The sequence below is a fragment of the Spea bombifrons genome, chromosome 3 (genome assembly GCF_027358695.1).
Source record: "Spea bombifrons isolate aSpeBom1 chromosome 3, aSpeBom1.2.pri, whole genome shotgun sequence".
NCBI classification, from domain to species: Eukaryota; Metazoa; Chordata; class Amphibia; order Anura; family Pelobatidae; genus Spea; species Spea bombifrons.
Window position 1 is genome coordinate 48176123 of NC_071089.1, and position 22401 is coordinate 48198523.

The 22401-nt window shown below is 41.7% G+C and overlaps 1 protein-coding gene across 1 annotated transcript in view; it reads left to right on the plus strand.

Moving 5' to 3' along the window:
• The window catches only part of PDE10A (phosphodiesterase 10A), a 258873-nt gene that overhangs the window by 83261 nt on the left and 153211 nt on the right, over positions 1-22401 (plus strand). The window contains exons 4-5 of the mRNA XM_053461389.1: positions 4184-4304; positions 20649-20698. Of these exons, the coding sequence (XP_053317364.1) occupies positions 4184-4304; positions 20649-20698 (171 nt within the window). The remainder of the gene's footprint in view (positions 1-4183; positions 4305-20648; positions 20699-22401) is intronic.

Consider the following 22401-nt stretch of genomic DNA (forward strand, 5'->3'; position numbering starts at 1 on the left):
CGTGGTCCACAACTTCATGCCTGAACTATTTTTATGAACCATATTAGTGCTAATGTTTGTCTATTGATGACCCATCCTCACCTGCTGCTTCCAAACTACTTTCACTCTCCTCCTCCCTCGGACTCTCACAATGGACTAACTCCCCAACGCACCGTGGCATTCATCAAATAGATCTAGTGTTCTCCCACCATTGTTCCACATCTCAGTTCTCCAACTCTCCCATCTGTCTGTCTGATCACAGCCTGCTTACATTTAATCTCAACATACCATACACACCCTCCCTACCTAAGAAACCACCACAAACCAAAGCAACCTCAACACTCCACAGCTTTCAGATACACTACGGCCCCTCCTCTCAAGTATATCCTCCTCCTCCTGTCTTGACACGGCTGCAGCTCAGTATAACCATACACTAGCCTCAGCCCTAGATATGGTTGCCCCTGTAACTGTACGCAATCCCCCACGCCGTCCACCTCATCCATGGCATTCCAAACACACGCCTCCTTCAAAGGTGTTCACGTACCGCTGAGCGCCTGTGGAGGAAGTCTCGTTCCCCTGAAGTTCACTACAAATTCATGCTCCGCTCCTATACATCAGCCCTACATCTCTCCAAACAAACATATTTCATTTCATTAATCACCTCTTCTTCTCATAACCCTAAACGTCTATTCTCCACATTTAACACCCTTCTCAGACCCACAGCACCTCCCGTGCCCTCCAAATTATCTGCCCAAGAGCTTGCCACCTACTTCAAAAACAAAATTCACATCATCATGGATAGCATCCTCCCCCATAGTGTCAATTATATGGTACCTCAACCTCCCTCCTTACTTCAATCCATCCTCACCTGCTTCAGCCCAGTTACACCACTCGACGTTTCCAAGGTTGTCTTCCCACCTCACCACCTGTCCCCTGCACCTTCACATCTCCTGCCACCCCTCTCTAGTGTCCTTACCCCAAACCTAACCCACATCTTTAATCTCTCCTTGTCCTCTGGTGTATTCCTATCCTCATTCAAACATGCCATCATCTCCCCCATCCTAAAGAAACCTTCACTTGATCCCACATCCCCATCAAACTACCGCCCAGTTTCACATTTCCCGCTAGCTTCTCTATATTCTATATATTCTCTATATTTCTGCTCCTGACCTTTCCCCCTCTCTTCTAAGTCGCCTCACTGACTGTCTATGAGGAATTGCATCATGGATGGCGTCCCGTTACCTAAAGCTCAACATCTCTAAAACCAAAATCATGGTAATCCTGCCATCTGCTATGTCCACTTTTCCTGACATCTCTATTACTGTTGATAGCTCCACTATCCATCCAGCAGACCAGGTTTGCTGCCTTGGTGTCACCCTTAACTCTGCTCTCTCCTTCATCCCTCACATCCAGTCCCTCACCAAATCCTGCCGCCTCACCTGAAAAACATCTCCCGAATCCGCCCTTTCCTCACGCAAGATACCAAGTTACTAATCCACTCCTTTGTGATATCCCGCCTGGATTATTGCAACTGCCTGCTAAACGGTCTCCCCCTCTCCCGCCTTTCACCGCTTCAATCTATCCTCAACACTGCAGCTATATTAATCTTTCTCTGCCGCCGCTCCTCATCCACTGTTCCACTATGCCAATCACTTCACTGGCTCCCCATACCCTTCAGAATCAAATTTAAACTTCTAACCCTGACCTATAGAGCCCTCAACAACTCAGCACCCCCTTATATCTCTATCCTCCTAGAAAAATACACCCCTACCCACCCTCTTCGCTCCTCTCACGACCTGCGGCTTTCTTCTACTGTTGTTACCTCTTCCCACTTTTGTATTCAGGATTTCACCCGCGCCGCTCCCCTCCTGTGGAATTCCCTTCCCCGTTCTGTCAGACTTTCTGCCTCGTACGTGACTTCCAAGACCTCTCTGAAAACCCACTTGTTCAGGGAAGCGTACAACATTCCTTTACAGTGCTCCCAACCATCATCCTAATCACAGCCATTGTAACAAACGGCTTCAACACATCAGAAGCAGATCAACACATCCCCATCCAAGCCGTCCTCTCCTATTGTCTCACTCCCCTCAACCACGGACTAGATTGTAAGCTTGCAAGAGCAGGGCCCTCTTCTCCTTTGCACCGGTTTTTTATTGTATGTGTTATTATGTGTTTATAAAATGTTCTAATGAATGTAACAATGCTGCGGAATTGGGCGGCGCTTTATAAATAAATGTAATGTAACGTAATGGTGTGCCTATGTGCTTGATTTTATACAGTTGTTCGCATACTGTTTTTCAGAGTGTGTGTGATGTGTGTGTATGTATGTGTGTATATATATATATATATATATACACACACACACACACACACATATATATTTATATATACACACACACACGCACTCACTGGACATTTTATTAGGAACACCTTGCTATTACCAGGTTGGTCCCCCTTTTGCCTTCAGAACTGCCTTCATTCCTCGTGGCATACTTTCTACAAGGTGCTGGAAACATTCCTCAGAGATTTTGGTCCATATGAACATGATGGCATCATGAAGATTTGTCGGCTGCACATCCATAATGCAAATCTCCCTTTCCACCACATTCCAAAGGTGCTGTATTGAATTGAGATCTGGTGACTGTGGAGGTCATTGGAGTACAGTGAACTCATTGCCATGTTGAAGAAACCAGTTTGAGATGATGTGAGCTTTGTGACATGGTGCACTATCTTGGTGGAAGTAACCATCAGAAGATGGATACAACAATACTCAGGTAGGCTGTTGCATTTAAATGATGCTCAGTTGGTACTAACGAGCCCAAAGTGTGCCAAGAAAATGTCCCCCACACCATTACACCACCACCCTGAACTGTTGATACAAGGCAGGATGGATCCATGCTTTCATGTTGTATACACCAAAGTCTGACCCTGCCATCTGAATGTTGCAGCTGGAATCGAGACTCATCAGACCAGGTAAGGTTCTTCCAGTATTCCAGTGTCCAATTTTGGCGAGCCTGTGCGAATTGTAGCCTCAGTTTCCTGTTCTTAGATGACAGGATTGGCACCTGGTGTAGTTTTCTGCTGCTGACGCCCATCTGCTTCAAGGTTCGACGTGTTGTACATTCAGAGATGGTATTTTGCATACCATGGTTGCAATGAGTTACTGTTGCCTTTCTGTCATCTCAAACCAGTCTGCCCATTCTGCTCTGACTTCTGACTTCAACAAGGCAACCTAGAGACGGTTGTGGGTGAAAATCCCAGTATATCAGCAGTTTCTAAAATACTCAGGCCAGCCTGTCTGGCACAAACAACCATGCCACGTTCAAAGTCCCTTAAATACCCTTTCTTCCTCATTCTGAAGCTCGGTTTGAACTTCAGCAAGTTGTCTTGACCACGTCCACATGCCTAAATGCATTGAGTTGCTGCCATGTGATTGGCTGATTAGTGTTAACAAGTAATTGAACATGTGTACCTAATAAAGTGGCCAGTGAGTGTGTATGCATATATATATATATATATATATATATATATATATATATATATATATATACACACATTTGTGTGAAAAAGAAAGTACACCCTCTTTGAATTCTATGGTTTTATATGGAACTTTCTCATAAATTCACCCCTAGGTCAGACCATGTAATGCTCAGAGAAATTGCAAAAGAGTTACATCTCTACAGGCCTTAGTTAGCATGTTAAATGTTAACGTTCATGACAACACAATTAGAAAAAGACTGAACAAGTATGGTTTGTGTGGAAGGGTTGCTAGAAGAAAGCTTCTTCTCTATAAAAAGAACTCGGCAGCACGGCTTAGTTTTCCAAAGTTGCATATGAACAAACCACAAGACTCCTGAAACAATGTCCTTTGGACAGACAAGACCAGAGTGGAGATGTTTGGCTATAATCCCCAGCGCCATGTTTGGTGAAAACCAAACACAGCATATCAGTACAAACACCGTGTCAAGCACAGTGGTGTGTTTCTATTGCTTTCCTGGTCCTGGCTAACAAAGACTGTAACCCCATGGTGGGTTTAATTCGAATTAAAAAATAGATTTAAATGAAACATTAAATGTAAAGAAACATTAAAAAACTTAATTCATACACTGTGCCATTAGTGAAATTCATTACAAATGTTTAAAACTGTAAGTTAGTATATTTTGCTGCTTATAAACTATAAAGTTTTTTTATTTTTCTCTAGCAGTATCAGGATACAAATATGCAAGGTGTGGTATATGAACTAAACAGTTACATGGAGCAACGGCTAGAATCTGGTGGAGATGATAAATTACTTCTGTATGAGTTAAGCAACGTCATTAAAACAGGTACATGGAAATTATGTTCTTTACTTATATATCTCACATTGTTTTTTGTATTATGTAAATGAGTTTGGGGAAACCTACATTTATTCCCTATAGCTATAGAAACATAACATTTAATGACATATAAAAACCATTCGGCACATCTAGTGTGCCCATGTTTTCTAACGCAAAGGCTCAGACCTCAATCAGTCCATGGTTTTGTTTTACATTAATATGTAGTCCCCCCCCCTCTTCTGGGAAGGCTTTCCACAAGTGTTTCTGTGGGAATTTTTGCCCATTCATCCAGTACAGCATTTGTGAGGTCAGGCACTGATGTTGCAATCTCTGTTCCAGTTCATCCCAAAAGGTGTTTGATGAGGTTGAGGTCAGGAATCTGCTCTGGCCAGTCAAGTTCTTCCACCTCAAACTCATCCAACCATGTCTTTATGGAGCTTTCTTTGTGCACTTGGAAACAGTCATGCTTAGAAAAGGGCCTGGTCCAAACTGTTCCCACAAAGCATAGCATTATCCAAAATGTGTTGGTATACTGATGCATTAAAATTTTTCTACATTGGGCTTAGCCAAAAACCTGATTTTAATAATTGAAAGATGATCCTTTTGTCCATATAATGGTGTACAAAGCAAAGTCCGTAAAGACGTAGTTGGATGAGTTTGGTGTGGAAGAACTTGACTGGCCTTCACAGAGGTTTGACCTGTAAAGAATCCCTTCCTTTGTTGTGTAAAACATCTTTGCTCTTCCAGTCTGAGAGGATGACCTTTGGTTCTTTGTGCATTTCTGTTAATGAATAGGTCAATGGAGAGCTTTTTATATTGGCCCTGCACATATTTATACTATGTTATAATATCCATATAAGATGCCATTTTTTGTACTGTATGTAGATGCAACTTTTTAAGTCTTTCTTCATAAATAAAATATTCTAATCCCATTATCATGTTTGTGGACCTGATTTTCTAGTTCCATAATGTCCTTTTTAAGGACCGGTGCCTGGAATTGCACCGCATATTCAAGATGACGTCTTACCACTAACTTGGCAAGTCAAAGAGGCAAGATTATATGCTCCTCCCATGAATCAGTACCTCGTTTTACACATGCCAATATCCTTTTAGCCTTTGCAGCTGCTTAAGCGCTGCGTAAATTGTTGGCGCTATATGAATAAAAGATAATCATAATAATAATAATAACTGGTATTGTACACTTCTGCTAAATCTGTTTTTTACAATTATTCCCAAATCCTTCTCCCTACTAGTTTTTCCCATAGAGATACCATTTATTTTTTCCATAATGCATAACTTTACTTTTGTCCGTATTTATCCTTTATTGCCACTTGCCTGCCCAGTCCCCCACTCTGTCTAAACCCTACTGCAGGGAAGCAACGTCAAAATTAGACTGTATTACCTCCCTAATTTTATGTCATCATCAAACACTGGGACATGACTCTCAATATGGGATCATTGATAAGCAAATAAAAAGGACACAACTCAAGACAGACTCCTAAGGTATAATACCTAATATATTAATACTTAATACCTTGATCCAGTTTTAGAATTTTCTATTACAACTACTCTTTGCATTCTATATTTAACCAATGTTCAATCCAGAGTTTGGAGGCTAAAAGGCCACATTTAAGATATGTGCAATAAAATTTTCAAATTGGAATTTTGATATCTGGTTATGCTACTTCCCATGTCTTATTTTTTGACATCTTTGAAGCCAGCCAATCAAACACCATCAAACCATATACAGTAGTTTTGAAATCTAGACACTCCAGGGTATTTCAAATGCTGGTATTAAATGTTGCTAATTTTACCACCAGCCTTTGTCAAATTATGTGGTTGTAATTTTTGTTGTGTTTTTTACACACATTGTACTTCAAGTACAAATTTATAGTTTCTGGTGAATGTCACCTCAGTATGTGTTCAGCAACGTCTCCTGAGCACAGGGATACTGCCAGTGCATAGGCATTTAGGCTGTTTGGGGGCTAAAAGGCCAAAGTTGGGAGGTGTGTATTTTAAATTAGAACTTTGACATTTAGTCATCATGTGCCCATGTCCTTTTTGGGACATCTTTGAAGGAGGCAAATTCAATTTATCCACGTTAAACCTTTTACTTTTGAGACCTAGACACCCTGGGATATTGCAAATGCTGGTATTTTAAATGTTTTGTTGCACTTATTATACTGCCAGCCTTTGTCAAAATTTGTGGTAGTAATTTTTGGTGTGCTTTTTTCCACAAACATTTTAAGTCAGGTATGACTTTATAGCTCCTGCTATATGTCACTTCAAAACAACACCCCAAGATGTGTTCAGCAACATCTCCTGAGTTACAGTGATACCACTCAAGCATAAGTATGTCAGGTTGTTTGGGGTTAAAAGGCCACATTTGACGTTTTTGGCATCTAGTCATTCTGTCCCATGTCCTATTTGGGGTGTCCTTGAAGCTGGCCAATTCAGTTTAAGCCCGTCAAACCATATACTTTTGAAAACTAGACCCCACCGGGTATTTCAAATGGTGTTAACAATTACCATCCACCAATTCTACTACGAGCCTTTGTAGTAGAAATGTAATTACTAAGTTACTACCATACATTTTGACAAAAGCTTGGTGGTAGTTTTAGTGCATGGAAATTGTTGATTTACCATCATTTTCTTGGTCAGAAAGTAATTGACTGAAAAAACACTATATCTATATATAGCAATATCTCCCAGGTTAGTTTAGCTGCCCCTAATTAAAATCACCCTATATTCTTTTTTCCCCTAAAACAGTAGTCAGCAAACTGGATTTTTGTATATTTCTATCTTTTTTAATTAATTTATTTTAGGTAAATGGGGGGTGCCGAGTGGGAAGGGAATTTTTAACATTTCTTATAGGGCTAGATATGATGGGATATTTGTTTTATAAAAAATGTATATATTTGTTTTATATGTTTTTCATTTTTTGATTTTACATTTTTTACACTGCTCTCTATCGGAGAGCTTTAATCAATGTATAGTGATCAACTTTGGGGTCATTTACGACCCCAGGGATCTCTGTGAGCATCACCTGTAAAGGTTCTCAGAACGTTAATTTAGGGATTGTCCTTTAGGGATCCACTGTGCAGTAGAGGCTTCCCTGTGGTGTTCCCCTCTACAGCAGTCAGGGGAATCCCTGCAGTCATACAAGAGTCCCTGACGCATCACGGGACATTAGTAATGATGTTGCCGAAAGGAAATGCCTGAAAGGAAGTTCGGCATTTAAATCCTTATTGAATGTAACAGACTCTATTACAACAAAGCCTAACCGCTGCAATAGATGAACTAGATGAGAAAAGAGACCTTAACACAAGTACAACTGATCTACTAAAAGAAATATAATTTCTCACAGAAAAATTGGTACAAAAGGAATAATGGTTATTTAAAACGTAAGGGGGTGGTCAGTAATTTACAAACACAAAATCTTATTCTGACAAATTTGATTAAAGATATGGGCAATAAAATAGTTACACTTGAGGATAAATCCCATAGAAATAACCTAAGGTTTTAAGGTAATCCATAAGATCTAATAAACACCTATCATGAAAAGTTCCTGATTGAATTCCTTCTACAATACTTAGATGTAAAATATGTTGATCAGATTCCTTTTGAAAGAGTTCACAGACACTCCCTCGTGACGCTAATTATTGCAGATCCTTAACGGAGTTTGAGTTGCTATGCGCGTCAGGTCGGGAACCAGCTCATTTATTGTTGCTACTGTATGCCATACTCCTGACACCGCGTGCGGCGGCTAAACCCTACTTTATTGCTATGTGGGAGGCGGATCTACCCAACCTCTCCTTTGCGGAGGATTGGGATAAAATCATCCATTTGGTTCACAAAGGGGCTATAGCTAGTAGAATACAGGAGGCCTCCTATAAACTCCTAGTCAGGTGGTATCGTGTTCCACATGACTTGCACCGCTTTCTGCCACAGGTTCCTGACCTCTACTGGAGGTGTCTGGCGGGGCCTGGTACGTTCCTCCATATCTGGTGGGAATGCACTCTCGTCACACCTTACTGGGCCATAATATATAATATATATAATATATTTTGGGGATTGGGAGATTGGGGACCCGGAAGTGGCTATACTACACCTTACTGATCTTTCCCTCGCTCAATACAAGAATTCAGTGACGTTCCACGTACTAAGCGCCGCAAAGGCGGTCATTCCTTGCTTCTGGAAGCAACAATGCACCCCCCCCCCAATCCAGGCATGGCTCATTAGAATGTAGTACATCTCCTATATGGAGGAATTGATTTGGGCATCTAGGGGCAAAGCTGGTTTTGGTGGAAGGGACTGATCGCCTCCCCTAAGTTCCCTAGTATTTTTGGGCCTCTCTCCTTGAAGCGATGGGGTTTCTATTCTCTCGCGTGGGTCGGGCACCTCGCAATGCCTCCCTGACTGTTTGTTACACTTACACCACACACTGGTCTCTCTCATTTAGCATCACTATGTTTCTAGTCATGTAATTGGCGGGTAGGTGGTATGCGTCTTTTTGTTTTGTTTTGTTCGAAGTTTAATGCTCAATGGTCTCTTTTTCCTGTGATTGTACAACTTGTCATCCTGCCATTGTGATACATTCCACTACTGAGCTTCAACTACGGACGGGTTGAGTACGCTAATCCTCTTCTCGGAAATGGTGTTTTTCTTTATGCTGCTTCGTCCTTATACTGTGTGATTTGTGTACACTGTATCTTATGTTTCCGCAGGCTTTGCTATACCTGCTCAAAGCATAATATGTCATCGAGATGTCCTGCTTGTACTACTGTTCACCTGACTAACTTTGTACATTCATTGCATGCTCTAAATGTATGTGGAAAGTGTTACCAATTGTACCATCAATAAACGGAATTAGTTTTAAAAAAAAGAAAGAGTTCACAGACTCTTAAAGCTTCAGTTACAGCTTCAGATATTTCTAAATTGCTCACTAAAAGATGCTTTGCATTAGCAAATAAGATCTAAACCTCCCAATGAGTTTAATGACATTCTGGTATGCCCAGATCGATTTTGGGCCATGCATATGACTAGATGACGATTTAAAGATATCACAACAAAATTAAGAATATAGCATATAGATACAGCTTTCCAACAAAATTAAATTCTTTAACAGAAAATCAATTATTCAGAATAATCTCAGGAAAGAGATGGTTAAACTTAGATACTTGGATATTCTTGTTTGAACATTCTGTTCTTTTTTCCCCCCATTCTTTTCCTCCTCCAGTTTGATGATTTATGGTTATTGTTTAATAGATGTTTCATTAAATAAACTAAGGGCTTACTCATGCCTAGGTTTTTTCCTGCGTATTAAAGGTGATGGTTAAGTGGTATGTGATATGAGATGACACCACGTGTTAGATAAATTTTGGATGTACACATAAAGAGATAAGAAATGTCACTAACTATAATACATACATTTATACATATTGTATATATATGTATGCAGTAGGTGTTAGATATATTCATATATTCTCATTGCAAAGTTATTCTATGTATTTACTATGTATTTACTTTATTGGTCGCTTGTACGTACCTTTAACTCCTGGAGCAGGGAGACCAATGGTCTCCCCAGGCATAGTTTCGGCACCAGGATTTTAAAAGTATGTATGAGCGACTCTATTGGTCGACAGCAGGAGCTCCTTGCCGGTGACCAGTAGAGTCGCTCGTACGGACCTTTAACTCTTGGAGCATGGAGGTCCATACGAGCGTGTAACAGGTTGCTTAGTTACAGCTATAGATACCCTATGAACCCTTTGTATGTCCCTCAGGATAGTCTCCAGCCTTTAGGAGGCTAACAGATGGATCTTTGTCTTAGATCACAAAAGTAGTCACGACCACCATGATTATGAAGAACAAATTGGACATTTTATTGTTGTAAAACATAGCCTTATATATCCACATAATTGCATTAACAATTGCCATCTCTGACTATCTTGGGGCACTGTATGACAGGTCATTTTGTCACACAGCGACTCTATTGGTCGTTCATACGGACCTTTAACTCCTGGAGCAGAGAGACCAGTGGTCTCGGCACCAGGATTTTAAAAGTCTGTACAAGGCTCTGTTGGTTGCCAGCAGGGGGCTTGTCTGCCATCAACCAATGAAGAGCAGGTGGACTTCATTGGTTGATGACAGAGGAGGCCCCTGCCGGCGACCAATAGAGTTGCTCGTACGGGTCCTTCAAATCCTGGCACCAAAGCTGCTGCATACCGCGTTAACCCCATAGTAACCCCTTCCTAAAGAAATCACAAAAAACTAACACAAATAATGTAAGAATATTCGTGGAATACGAAGATTTTTTCCCCCCACGAAGACGAACACGAAGGCGAAGTGTTGGCTGGCGCCCAAGTCTAGTATTTACATAGTTAAGCTGCTCTTTATGACCTTAAGACTTTTTTAACCCAATAAGTACAAGATGATGTTGCTATTTCAAAACCATTTTTTGAAAACAGGTCATTCTGCCCCCATGTGCTAGTTGGAACATCTTTGAAGCCGGTCAGTTCAATTTACTCCCATCAAACCATATTTTTGAAAACTAGAACCCCAGGGTATTTCAGATACTGGCGGGATCAATACACAAGGGTGGCAGCTGACAAAAGCTGACCACACCGGGTGCTACTCCTGTCAGCTAAGAACAGGAAATTGCGGCTACAATTCGCACAGGCTCACCAAAATTGGACAATGGAAGACTGAAAGAACATTGCCTGATCTGATGAGTATCGATTCCAGCTGCAACATGATGTCAGACTTTGGTGTAAACAACGTGAAAGCTTTGATCCATCCTGCCTTGTATCAAGGGTTCAGGCTGGTGGTGGTGTAATGGTGTGGGGGACATTTTCTTGGCACACCTTTGGGCCCTTAGTACTAATTGACCATCGTTTAAACGCAACTGCCTACCTGAGTATTGTTGCTGACAATGTCCATCCCTTTATTACCACAGTGTACCTATCTTCTGATGGCTACTTCCAGCAGGAAAATGCACAATCATCTCAAACGGGTTTCTTGAACATGACAATGAGTTCACTCCAATGACTTCCTCAGTCACCATTCCAATAGAGCATCATATTTATGTACGGAGTCTGGGGCATTAGTGTGATGAACGAGAATAGTGAGACTGACAAAACGCCTACCTACAACATCTGAGGTGTGCCATGATCTTGATGGACGGTACGCCAAAAAGAGGGCATACCCAAGTAATGAGAATTAAGATAAGGAGAGGGTGGGTGGGGGAAAAACGTGGCCCCGACTCAACGCATCGCACCTGATGGTGAGTGGTAGGGGTTAAGTAGTTCTCTAGACTCCGCCCACAAATACGGCCATTGCCATAGCCTCTAACTTGTGTACGGAGTCTGGGACATTAGTGTGATGAATGAGAATAGTGAGACTGACGAAACGCCTACCTACAAGATCTGAAGTGTACCATGATCTTGATGGACGGTAGGCCAAAAAGAGACCAAAAGGTAAGCAATGCAAATATTTATTCCAAAACTGCAACAAGGTGATCAGTCAACAAGTTCTGGGATGTACCTAGCATAACACCCAGAGTTCTAGCTACCAAGATGCTTGATGACGTGGGCAGGCACCCCATTCTTAGAAGCAGCTGAAGCTGCGCCTATATGGAAGGAGTGAGCCGAGAAACTCTTAGGGTCGCAACCTAAATTAGCCAATAGGACACGTACATGCAAAATAAACTGTATGGTGGTAAGAGGTCTAATCGTGAAAGAAAACAGAGGACTATCTGGTGGTTTGTCCGCTAAAGCGGATAACAGTAGGTCCAGAATTGCCACTGGACACCATTGACTCTGTGTAGCAAAAATCTTAATGAACACGCCTGGTCTTGTCTGATCTGTCTTGCAACGTCGCAAATGCAAGTGGTAACCCTGCAGCTGCCTGGTTAAATCGTTTTTCCACAGCACGAGGGACTGACTGCCCGAGTAAGAAAACTCGCTGGGCCGTAGGAAACCATAAAAGGCCAAAAATATGGCAGCCCTGAGCACCAAGCTCTGCAGTACCCCAAACGGAGAACTGCTAAGCAAGGAAGCCACACCTTGAACCAGGGTACCAGAAATATTCAACCTCGCGCGCGATGGGCATCGTAGTTTCTGCAACCCAGCGAGCGCTGCTTTGATAGGCCTAGAAGCAAACAACGAAGAAATGTCGGGGTCGGCTATAGACCTAAAGTGCTGTATCCCCACCAGATACAGTCTAATGGTACTATAGGACAGGTTAAGGTCTGTGTGACAATAAGATATGAAGGCTAGTATATACCGCGTGTCACTAGAGTCCTGGCCGGGATATAAATCCTTGAATCTAGCATTCTAGGTATTCCAGGCTGTCGTATAAGCCTTTCTAGTATTATGGGACAGGGAGCTGTCGATAAGGGAAAGGGCGTTGTCCATATGCACTTCAATCCATGGTGAGCTGGGAGAAGTGCGTTGCAGGCGTGGGTAAGGGGTCTGCTGCTGCATACTATAAAAAAAACATACGGAAATTAGCTCGGGAGAGGGCATCGGCCGCCGAGTTTAACACTCCTGGTATGTGAGCGCCCAAGAAATGAAAATTATAATGCAGAGATAAACACACGAGCCTATGCAAAAAAGACATGACCGACAGTGACTTAGACCGACCTTTATTGATGATAAGAGCCATGGCCTGATTGTATGAAAAATGACCGTCCTACCTGACCACAAATGACCCCATACTAAAGCAGCGGTGACTATAGGATATACCTCGAACAGAGCCGAAGTGTCAGAGAAAGCATGTATCTGAAGAATCTCAGAAGTCCAGGGGCCTGCCATCCAGTGATTACCAAATATAGCCGCAAAGCCATGTGAGGCTGCGGCATCAGAAAGGACATGAGGCGAATCATGGGATGGCTGAGGGATAAAAAAAGACACACCGTTCCAGTTATGTAAAAACACATAACAAGATCTGCCTGTGCTGCTACATCTAAAGTAATGATAGAGCTATCAACGGGAGCTAAAGGTAGTAAAGACAAAAGCCTGGATATGCCTTGAGGAATAATTCTTATGGCAAAATTAAGCTTGCCCAGCAATGATTGGAATTCTTTCCTGGAACAGGCAGCTGAGAAGACTAGGCCATGGATCGTCTGCCTAATACAGTCCAATTTGTCAAGCGGGAGACTAGCTAACATGCGGGACGTGTCCAACGTAATCCCTAGGAACGTAATTATCCTATCTGGTCCCTCCACTTTATTAATATCCTGAAACACGGACCTGAGTCTGAGGAGGCTCGATCAAAAGAAAGTCATCCAGATAGTGGATGACTTTATGACAGTGAACCTGTGAATTTAGAGCTTGTGCGAAGGAATCGAAAAGCCATGCCACTGCCATGGTGCGGGTAAAATAGGAAATGTCTGCTTTAGAAAGCCAAGCACCTCTACCTGCGTGCAAAATACTTTGAATGGCCATGTCAACCGATGAGTATTTTAAAATAAACTCCTCGGAAGGAATCAAGGAATTAAAACCGGGGACATAGGAAGAATGAGGCGCCGATAAGTCATAAATCAAGCGGTATTTATTGGAGAATTTACCTTTAGAACAACGCCAATGTGGTTAATCCTCCAAACATGAAAGGGAGGCTTCTTGAAAGGCCCTATAATGAACCCTTTATCTAACTCTGTGTGAAGCAACTCTGACATGACCCGGGGGTTTGCCTCTGCTGAGAGGAGATTATGCCCTTCAAACGAGGACTGGGGAAGGGCGATAAGACCCGTATGAAAACCTGAAGTGAAACCCGTGATTAAAAAAGCCCGTAGCTGCTGAGATGGGTGACCCTGCAGATATGTAGCTAACTGTGCTGCTGCTTAATAGTACAGGCAGTTTTAGGGTGCACCCTATAGCAAATTAAACACGCGTGAAGCAACCGACACTGCGCATAACTGCATACTGCAAGGTTAAAATTATTCCAAATCTGAGAGTTCAAACAGTTTTGAAGGACCATCTCAAGACAGCTGGCTACCTGGCAAAATGATCTGCGGAGTGTCGGCTCCCCGGCAAAGAGATACGCAAAGCGTCAGGTTTCCATCAACAGATTTGAAGACTGCCAACATATCTACGTATTTCTTGTTGCTATGACATTTAAAAAAAAGTTCTTTACATTTTAGTTCTAGTCAGAGTTAGCCTCTTAGTGCCCAGAGGGAGGGGCAGTTCTTCGAGCCATGGCTCCCCAGAGATTTCCTTCAATAAACAAAGGTTTTTTCTTTCCTCCGTGCTGAAGAATGACTTTGTGAGTCCAGAGGCAGCTCCATCTTTAAACATACATACAATGTTTACTATTAAATAAAACGGTTTGTTCTCATAAATAACCAATGGGCCTGCCCAACTTATCCACCTGTGGTGTCACTGAAGAGGATGGCTGAAGCTGCACCCCTCCCCTAACCAAGCTGGTAGAAGCCGCCAGAGCAGCTGTAGGACACCAGTTGGTGGTGTGAGCTAAGGACTGGCAATTGGAGCAAAGCAGGGCCTTAATCCCCACAAAGTGTCTACAAAACAGCTCCATATCAAGCACAGCCCAATTAGTATTGCACTGGAACTGGGAGAGAGCTGCCGCCACTTTGGCCGAAAAGTAGCAGTCATAGTCATGAACCCCAGTACTTGTAACCCAGATCTACCATATTGTACAAATGGAGGTCCAGCTCTTCTCTCCTATCCGGGTGCACCAAGCAGATTATGTCCCTAAATAGAATACCAGCACAAACTCTGGGATAGAGAGTTTCCTGTTCAACCTGAGATCCTTTGACTTAAGAACCACTGACACATCCCTGCAAGCATAAGACTTATTGTCGGCGACATCATGCGTGGTGATCAAAAGAGAAGCAAGGTTAACATCTTTGCCTTCCAAGATATCCCTCCTAATACTAGCCGACACAAAATGAGCCAGGGTGACAGCAGGGTTATAGGGGCCCGTACCTAAAGGCTGAGGGGCTGCCGGCTGTTGACTAGGACAAGGCTGTGCGACATGGGCCGCCAGTATACATCTACCGGTGTTCATTCTCTCCAAAGCTTCCGTACGTTGTTGAAGCTGAAGCATAGAGGTAGAGAGAGAATTCAACACTTTATGAATCTGGACAAGCAAGGTATTAACGGACTGCAGAGACACAGCCTCTGAAGTTGAGGCTTGTGCCGCAGTGGGAAACAAAAGTCTTAATAGTTCAGCCTTTCTGGCCGTGGCTGGGTAAGTTATCCCCCATTTCTGTAACTCCGCTGCAAGCTTGGGAATAGTCCAGGCCCTGAAGGACTGATTGCTACCTCGGTCAGACCCTCTGGCGGGAGTCTCGGGAACGGAGTCCAAATCTTGAAGGTCCGAGACGTTAGACATGGCAGCTGGGAGAAAACAAATGGATAAACTGCGGTCACTATGAGAAAACACAGTAGCGGAGAAGGGGGGGTGAAGACCACCTGGACAGAGCCGTGCGAGATGTGAGCCCCACAACCAGACAGTAACAAGCTGGACATGCAGCTACCTAGGGGAAATGTACGTGCGAGGGCCCGGCATGCCGACCCGATCCATTTGGACTGTAGGGGTCAATTAAAAACGGAGAGTCTAGGCATACCAGTCTGAAAGACGTGTCAGACTTTGATTATAAAGGCGGAGGATGCCTGTGTCGAGAACAGGCTCAGTTTGGTTCAAGTGTGTATGTATGTAGTACGGGCGAGTAGACTGGACGCCAGTCAATTAAAAAACGAAGTCTCAACCCGTATGGACCCGTAGGCGTGATAGGTCTGGAACAACTGGAGCTCGCCTACCCTGACAACAATGGAAGGTGTTGGTATAGAACATGCGTGCGTGATAGAAGACAAATATGAAGCCACGGTAGGTTATGTAAGGTACGTACAAGCAAGTCAACTTAACAAGGCTTATAATGGACAACGATGGAAACCGTAAAATATTACCAGCCCCCCCTGGAACCTAATACAACATAAATATCTATGCACATATATGTGCCAAAGTACATAACCCCTCACAGCCATTGCCATACCCTCTAACTTATATTCAAGGGTTTAATATAGTACTTTAAGGATACACATAACACTTTAAAGGAGCAAAGACACTTTAGAAGAGTTTTTCAGCATCTACATATACTACCTCAGGGATCTATCCAGCAATTTAAGAAACACAAAACAATTTAAAGGAACATTTAGAACCCAAAAGGAACATCTGAAGGACTTGTATATGCTGCTTTGTGCATATTATATTCATTACATGCTTCATTGTGAGTAGTTTGAATTTCCTTACTCTTCGTTTGTGTTTGTGATACTACACCATTGGATGTGTTTCTGTTTAATTTTAATGATCGTGAAAGTAAAGATATCATTTTATTAAGAGCCTTTTCGTATCTGAAGTTTTGTGAGTGCATAGACACAGCTTCATCTTTTTATTTGTATTAGTTGGAACGTTCTATACTATATATATTTTTTCTTTTTTTCTCCCCTGTATGAGCACCCCATTGTATATTGTGTGAATTTGTGAGCTTGGCTGGCGAATTTAGAAGATCGATTAAGGTGAAATTACCTGCGTATACAGGGCATCCCAGAGTCAGTTAAAGCGGACCAACTAACCGAATATGTGCAAGAATTCGTCGTGGCCATACTCATCAATTTGGAACACACAAGATATTATGACCTAAAGCTATTTCATTGTCCTACCTGAGATTTTATTACAAGGATATATTTCTTCCATATCAAAACATCTATAACGCAGAAATTCCAAATAACTTCCTGGTTATATACAGTTGTGTAAAAAGGAAAGGACACCCTTTGAATTATATGGCTCTATATATCGGGACATAAAAATAATCACGTGTTACTTAGCAGATCTAAAAATTAGTCAAATACAACCTCAGATGAACAACAATATATGACATATTACATGAGCAGACTATAGGGGTCTGTCGTCAGTGGACAGTGGTTCCACATGGGGCTGCAGCGTAATGGCGTGTTTTTCTGCAAAAACCCATGAATAGACCCACAGCTCCAGAATAGACCAGTGCCAGGGTCTCAACCGACCTACCATACTGGGGATGCAGAGACGCCACGTAGGGTCAGCCCCCTACAATACCCTAGATGCGAGCATTTCCCTGACTGATGGGACAGGTCCTTAACAAGTATCCTGCTTGCCCGCAGTACAAGCACAGACCTTCCCTCCTCCTAAGCGCCCTTTCTTCAGCAGACAAACGGATGAAGCCCACTTCACCAGAGGTGTCGGAACTAGGAGGCATGGGAGGAGAGGGAGGCATGGGTGGGATGATGAAAATAGATGAACCCTCTATGGGTTGCCCCCATAGCGCTGGAAGACTCATACCTCGTGCAACTGTGGAATCAGCGGAGGCAATATGAACGAAGGCGGCAGAGAATATAAGGGCAGCCTGAGCATGAGGTTGCTGAGGTGGTGGAGCCAGGTGCGCAGTTTGAAGTACCATTGTCTGGACTACCTGGTCCAAATGGTGGATTAGACATTAGGTGGATTGCCCGTGCCTTCTGGGTTCATTGCCCTTGTGTAATGTTAGGGACCAGGAACCAGGCGGACACAAAAATAATGCAAAACACCTTGCTTATTGAAAATAATGTAAAAAGCCAAAATCACAGTCCAAAAACGTAATCCAAAAGACAAGCCAAGGTCAGAAGCCAGAACGGTACTAAGATAAGCCGAGTGAGGGACGTGGAGAATAACGATGTCAGGAAACAAGCCAGAGATCAGGAGCCAAAACAACACAAGGGTAAGGAGGAAGTGAACCATTGCTGTTTGAAAAGCCTGAAGGGCTATTCAAGTATTCAAAGTAGCTGATAACTAAGAAGCAGATAATTACCAGATAGATGAGTAACTCTGCCATGCTTTTTATTAGCCTTCAGCTGTGTAACTCTGGCAGTGAGCAGAAAAAGTGTCAGTAAAGCAGCCAGACCATAACAACAGGAATATTGAGGCATGATGTGTTAATGAATTAATGACATTTAATGGAAATTAAGGGAGTCAAAAATTATTTACAAGACTTACACAAATATCAAATAGATATAACTCTGCAAAGGCTAAAACAATTATTGTACTCTAAGAGCAACAAAGCATATACTATTGGCTATGTTTGCAAATTACTATGAATAGTTGTATAATTTAAAATCTGACAAGAACATGATTCAACCTTCAGAGAACATTTTTAGGGCAAATGAGTTTGCCACAACTGCTTGCATCATGAGTCCCTCAGCACCTCTATCACAAAGGAAGAAACAAAAAGGGTTCTCAAATACATATTGTAAGTTGTTTCAACATTTAGTAACATACTTCACAATGTTTTTCAACGCAAGTATGCAAATTTCTACATGATATGCTTTGTACAACAATACTTATGTTACCTAGCTCTCAAGTCCAACCTCTCTCTTAAATACAGATTTTAAATTGTGTACTAAAGTGCACATGAATAGACTGGAACATTTGGTTACGAAGCAATTCCATAGATATGAATTTCAGTTCATTGAAGGACTGGGAAGTAATTTCTCTCATTATGTGCAAAATCAAAAGATAAAGTTAATCTACAGGTGGTATCATACTCTGAGTAGATTAGCAAATGACTGGAATCACTTTAGAGCCAAAAACAGCATTTTGTGAGTAACTACCCATACAAATTCCACAACAGTCCAAGTTTTTGCAGTGTGTATTTTAGTAAGGGAAAATAACTATTGTACAAAAGTGGAAATGTGTTCATCTACTGTTCACTTCACCGGAGGATATTCAGTCTATGGAACATATCTCACATGGAAAAGAAAATAACACAATGCATAACTATGGCAAAATATGGCCTAATTTGTTCCAGCAAGGTAAGATTTAGGAGGGTGATAGAGATTATTTCCAATAATGGTCTCAAGACCATGTGCAGTTGGACCCTTTTAGATGGGAGACTTATGAGCACTAACAAGTTCCCCTTGTGCCTGTTTGTACTTTTCTGATATATTTAGGGTTACCCAGAGCTTGTTTGAGATTGGATAGTATTGATAAAATAATTTAATTTTACTTTAGCCATTTATAAGACCGTAAGGGTCTGATGGTATCTTACATTACTTGGGCTGTTTCTATTTAGTTAAATACTGAAGTTATTGTAATATACAGGAGTGGTGGTGGTTCTACAACTCATACTGTACTTGAATGTGAAAAGACATTTAAAATTGGTCTTGAGATTTATTATTTTTTTGTAGTTTTGTATCTTCAGATACAGTGGTTTGCAAATTATATATTATTTAAACTTTGTGAAAAGATTTTGAAAGAGCAATCTGGTACCATGGTTAATAATGACCATACCTGGGAACTTCGCGGCTCCGGCTACACGAAGCCTTCCCTTAAGGGACACGGCCAGGACTGCACACTGATGTCAGCGGGCGGTCCCGCTGATGCCGGGGGAGTTCTCGCTGATGTCAGGGGGCGGTCCTGCAGACATCGGTGGGCGGTCCCACTGACGTCTGGAAAACATGGGCGGGGCATTCAAGACCCTGCTCCCGCGACCCGGAGGATTCGGGTCTTGACCTGGAGAACCTGAGGAGCAGCGCTCACCCAGCAATCTCGGGGTAAATTCACAGAGAACACACGTTATTAATATGCATATATGGAAGGTGCAGGACGTCAGTGTTTTGGTTTTTCTTTTTGGGTGGACATCTCTGTATGCTCTAAAATTTGAAGGGATTACATCTTGTTTCTTTTAAGGTTGTTATATTCCATTTGAAAAGGGAAGCAAGCCTGGAATCCCAAATAAAATCAAGAAAAATATGTACAAAGTTACATAAGGGGTTAGAATTGATAGTTTAAAATATAATAGCTTTAATTCTTCAAGGAAGACTTTCTTTGAGATTTTTGAGTCTGTCTGTGGGAAAGCATTTGTGAGATCAGGCACAGATGTTAAAGGGAAGGCTTAGCTTACAATCAGTGTTCCAATTCATACATAAGGTCCTCAGGACTTTATAGACCTTGCTTTGTGTGCAGGTCATTCTGGAACAGGAAAGGCCTTCTCCAAAACAGTGGTAACAGGGTAGAAATTTCACAAACATTTTTGTGGCGAAGGTATCATCCTATGTGAGTGCCACATATGAAGTCACTGAATTCTTCACTACGACCCATAATGTCTATGTGCTTGATTTTCTAGACCTGTTAGCAATGGCTGTGGCTAAAACACCTAAACTCAATAATTAGGAGGAATGTCTTTATACAATAATACAATTACTGATCTGGTCTTGCTGCAGGGTGAAGTCAGTGAAACAAAAACAAATTTTGCTCAGTTTTAATCTGTTAAATACCGCAGAATGTTTTTAGTTTTTTTAATAACTTTTTTTTTTTTGACAGCTACAAAAGCTGATGGATTTGCACTATATTTCCTAGGAGAATGCAATAATGTAAGTTAACAAATCTTTTAAATAAAGTATTATGTAAATATATGCATTAATGTTTACCATTTACTATAAACTGTTAAATTTGATCTCACCACATAATCTATTCTATATAGCTTACCACTTTTGTCTTAATTATAATATTATGTTTTTAATACTACCGTATATTCCGGCGTATAAGACGACTGGGCGTATAAGACGACCCCCAACTTTTACAGTCCAAATATAGAGTTTGGACTATACTCGCCGTATAAGACTACCCCTCTACCCAGCGTACAACAACCAGCCAATCACGGCAAGCGATGTACCTTACCGGTGATTTGCTGGTTGATTTGCTGACATATACATACATGCACTGCCCTTACACACACACACACATATATAATATATATATCTATATATATATCTACACATATGCCTGTCCATACATACACATTTATACACTGCCCTCACCACACACCCCTGCCTTTACACACACATGTATATATATATATATATATATATATATATATATATATATATATATATATATATATATATATATACACACACACCAGTGTGTGTGTGTGTGTATATATATATATATATATACATATATATATATATATATATATATATATATATATATATATATATATACACACCAGTGTGTGTGTGTGTATATTATATATATATATATATATATATATATATACACACACCAGTGTGTGTGTGTGTATATATATATATATATATATATATATATATATACATATACACACACCAGTGTGTGTGTGTGTGTGTGTGTGTGTGTGTGTGTGTGTGTGTGTGTGTGTGTGTGTGTGTGTGTGTGTGTGTGTGTGTGTGTGTGTGTGTGTGTGTATATATTTCTCCCCCCTTTGTCCCTTTCTCCCCATCTCTTACCTTATCTTCTGTCTTCTTTCTTCCATCCAGTTGTGGGAGCCCGATGTCTGGCACTTCAGACCTCGGCTTCCCTGCTCTCTAATCACTACGCGCCGGCTATTGATGCCGGGCGCCGGGACATGACGTCATCCCTGCGCGCGACATCAATAGCCGGCGCCTAGTGATTAGAGAGCAGGGAAGCCGAGGTCTCAAGTGCCAGACCTCGGGCTTCCCTGCTCCCTCATCACTACGCGTCGGCAATTGATGCCGGGCGCCGGGACATGACGGCATCCCTGCGCTCGGGATCAATAGCCGGCGCGTAGTGATTAGAGAGATTGGTGGCTTCGTGGGAACCTCCGGCTTGGTAAGTACCCGGCGTATAAGACGACCCCCCAATTTTAAGAAGATTTTTGGGGGTTAAAAAGTCGTCTTATACGCCGGAATATACGGTATTCATAATGATATTACAAACTGTGGATTCTACTTCTTTATCTGTCAGTTCAAAAATAAAGAATATCTTTAGGAAAATGGAGATGAAGTTCATCTTTTAAAAAAAGTGGAATATCATAAAACCTTTGTCTCTGTATCATCCATTTGCATCCCTAATGACACTCCATGCCATCAAGATATTTTGGATCTATGGTGATGGCATGAAACAATATGTCTTTAGCAGTGTAGCCTGTAAAATGATCGCAGGGTTCAATCTTCCACCTATTATTATTAATAATGAATTCCTTTGTATCCACTTAATAATACCTTAATGTGAGCCAGGTATTTGTTTTATAGTTTTGTTTTTTTTGTCAGGAGGTTTCTTGAAGAGATAGTCA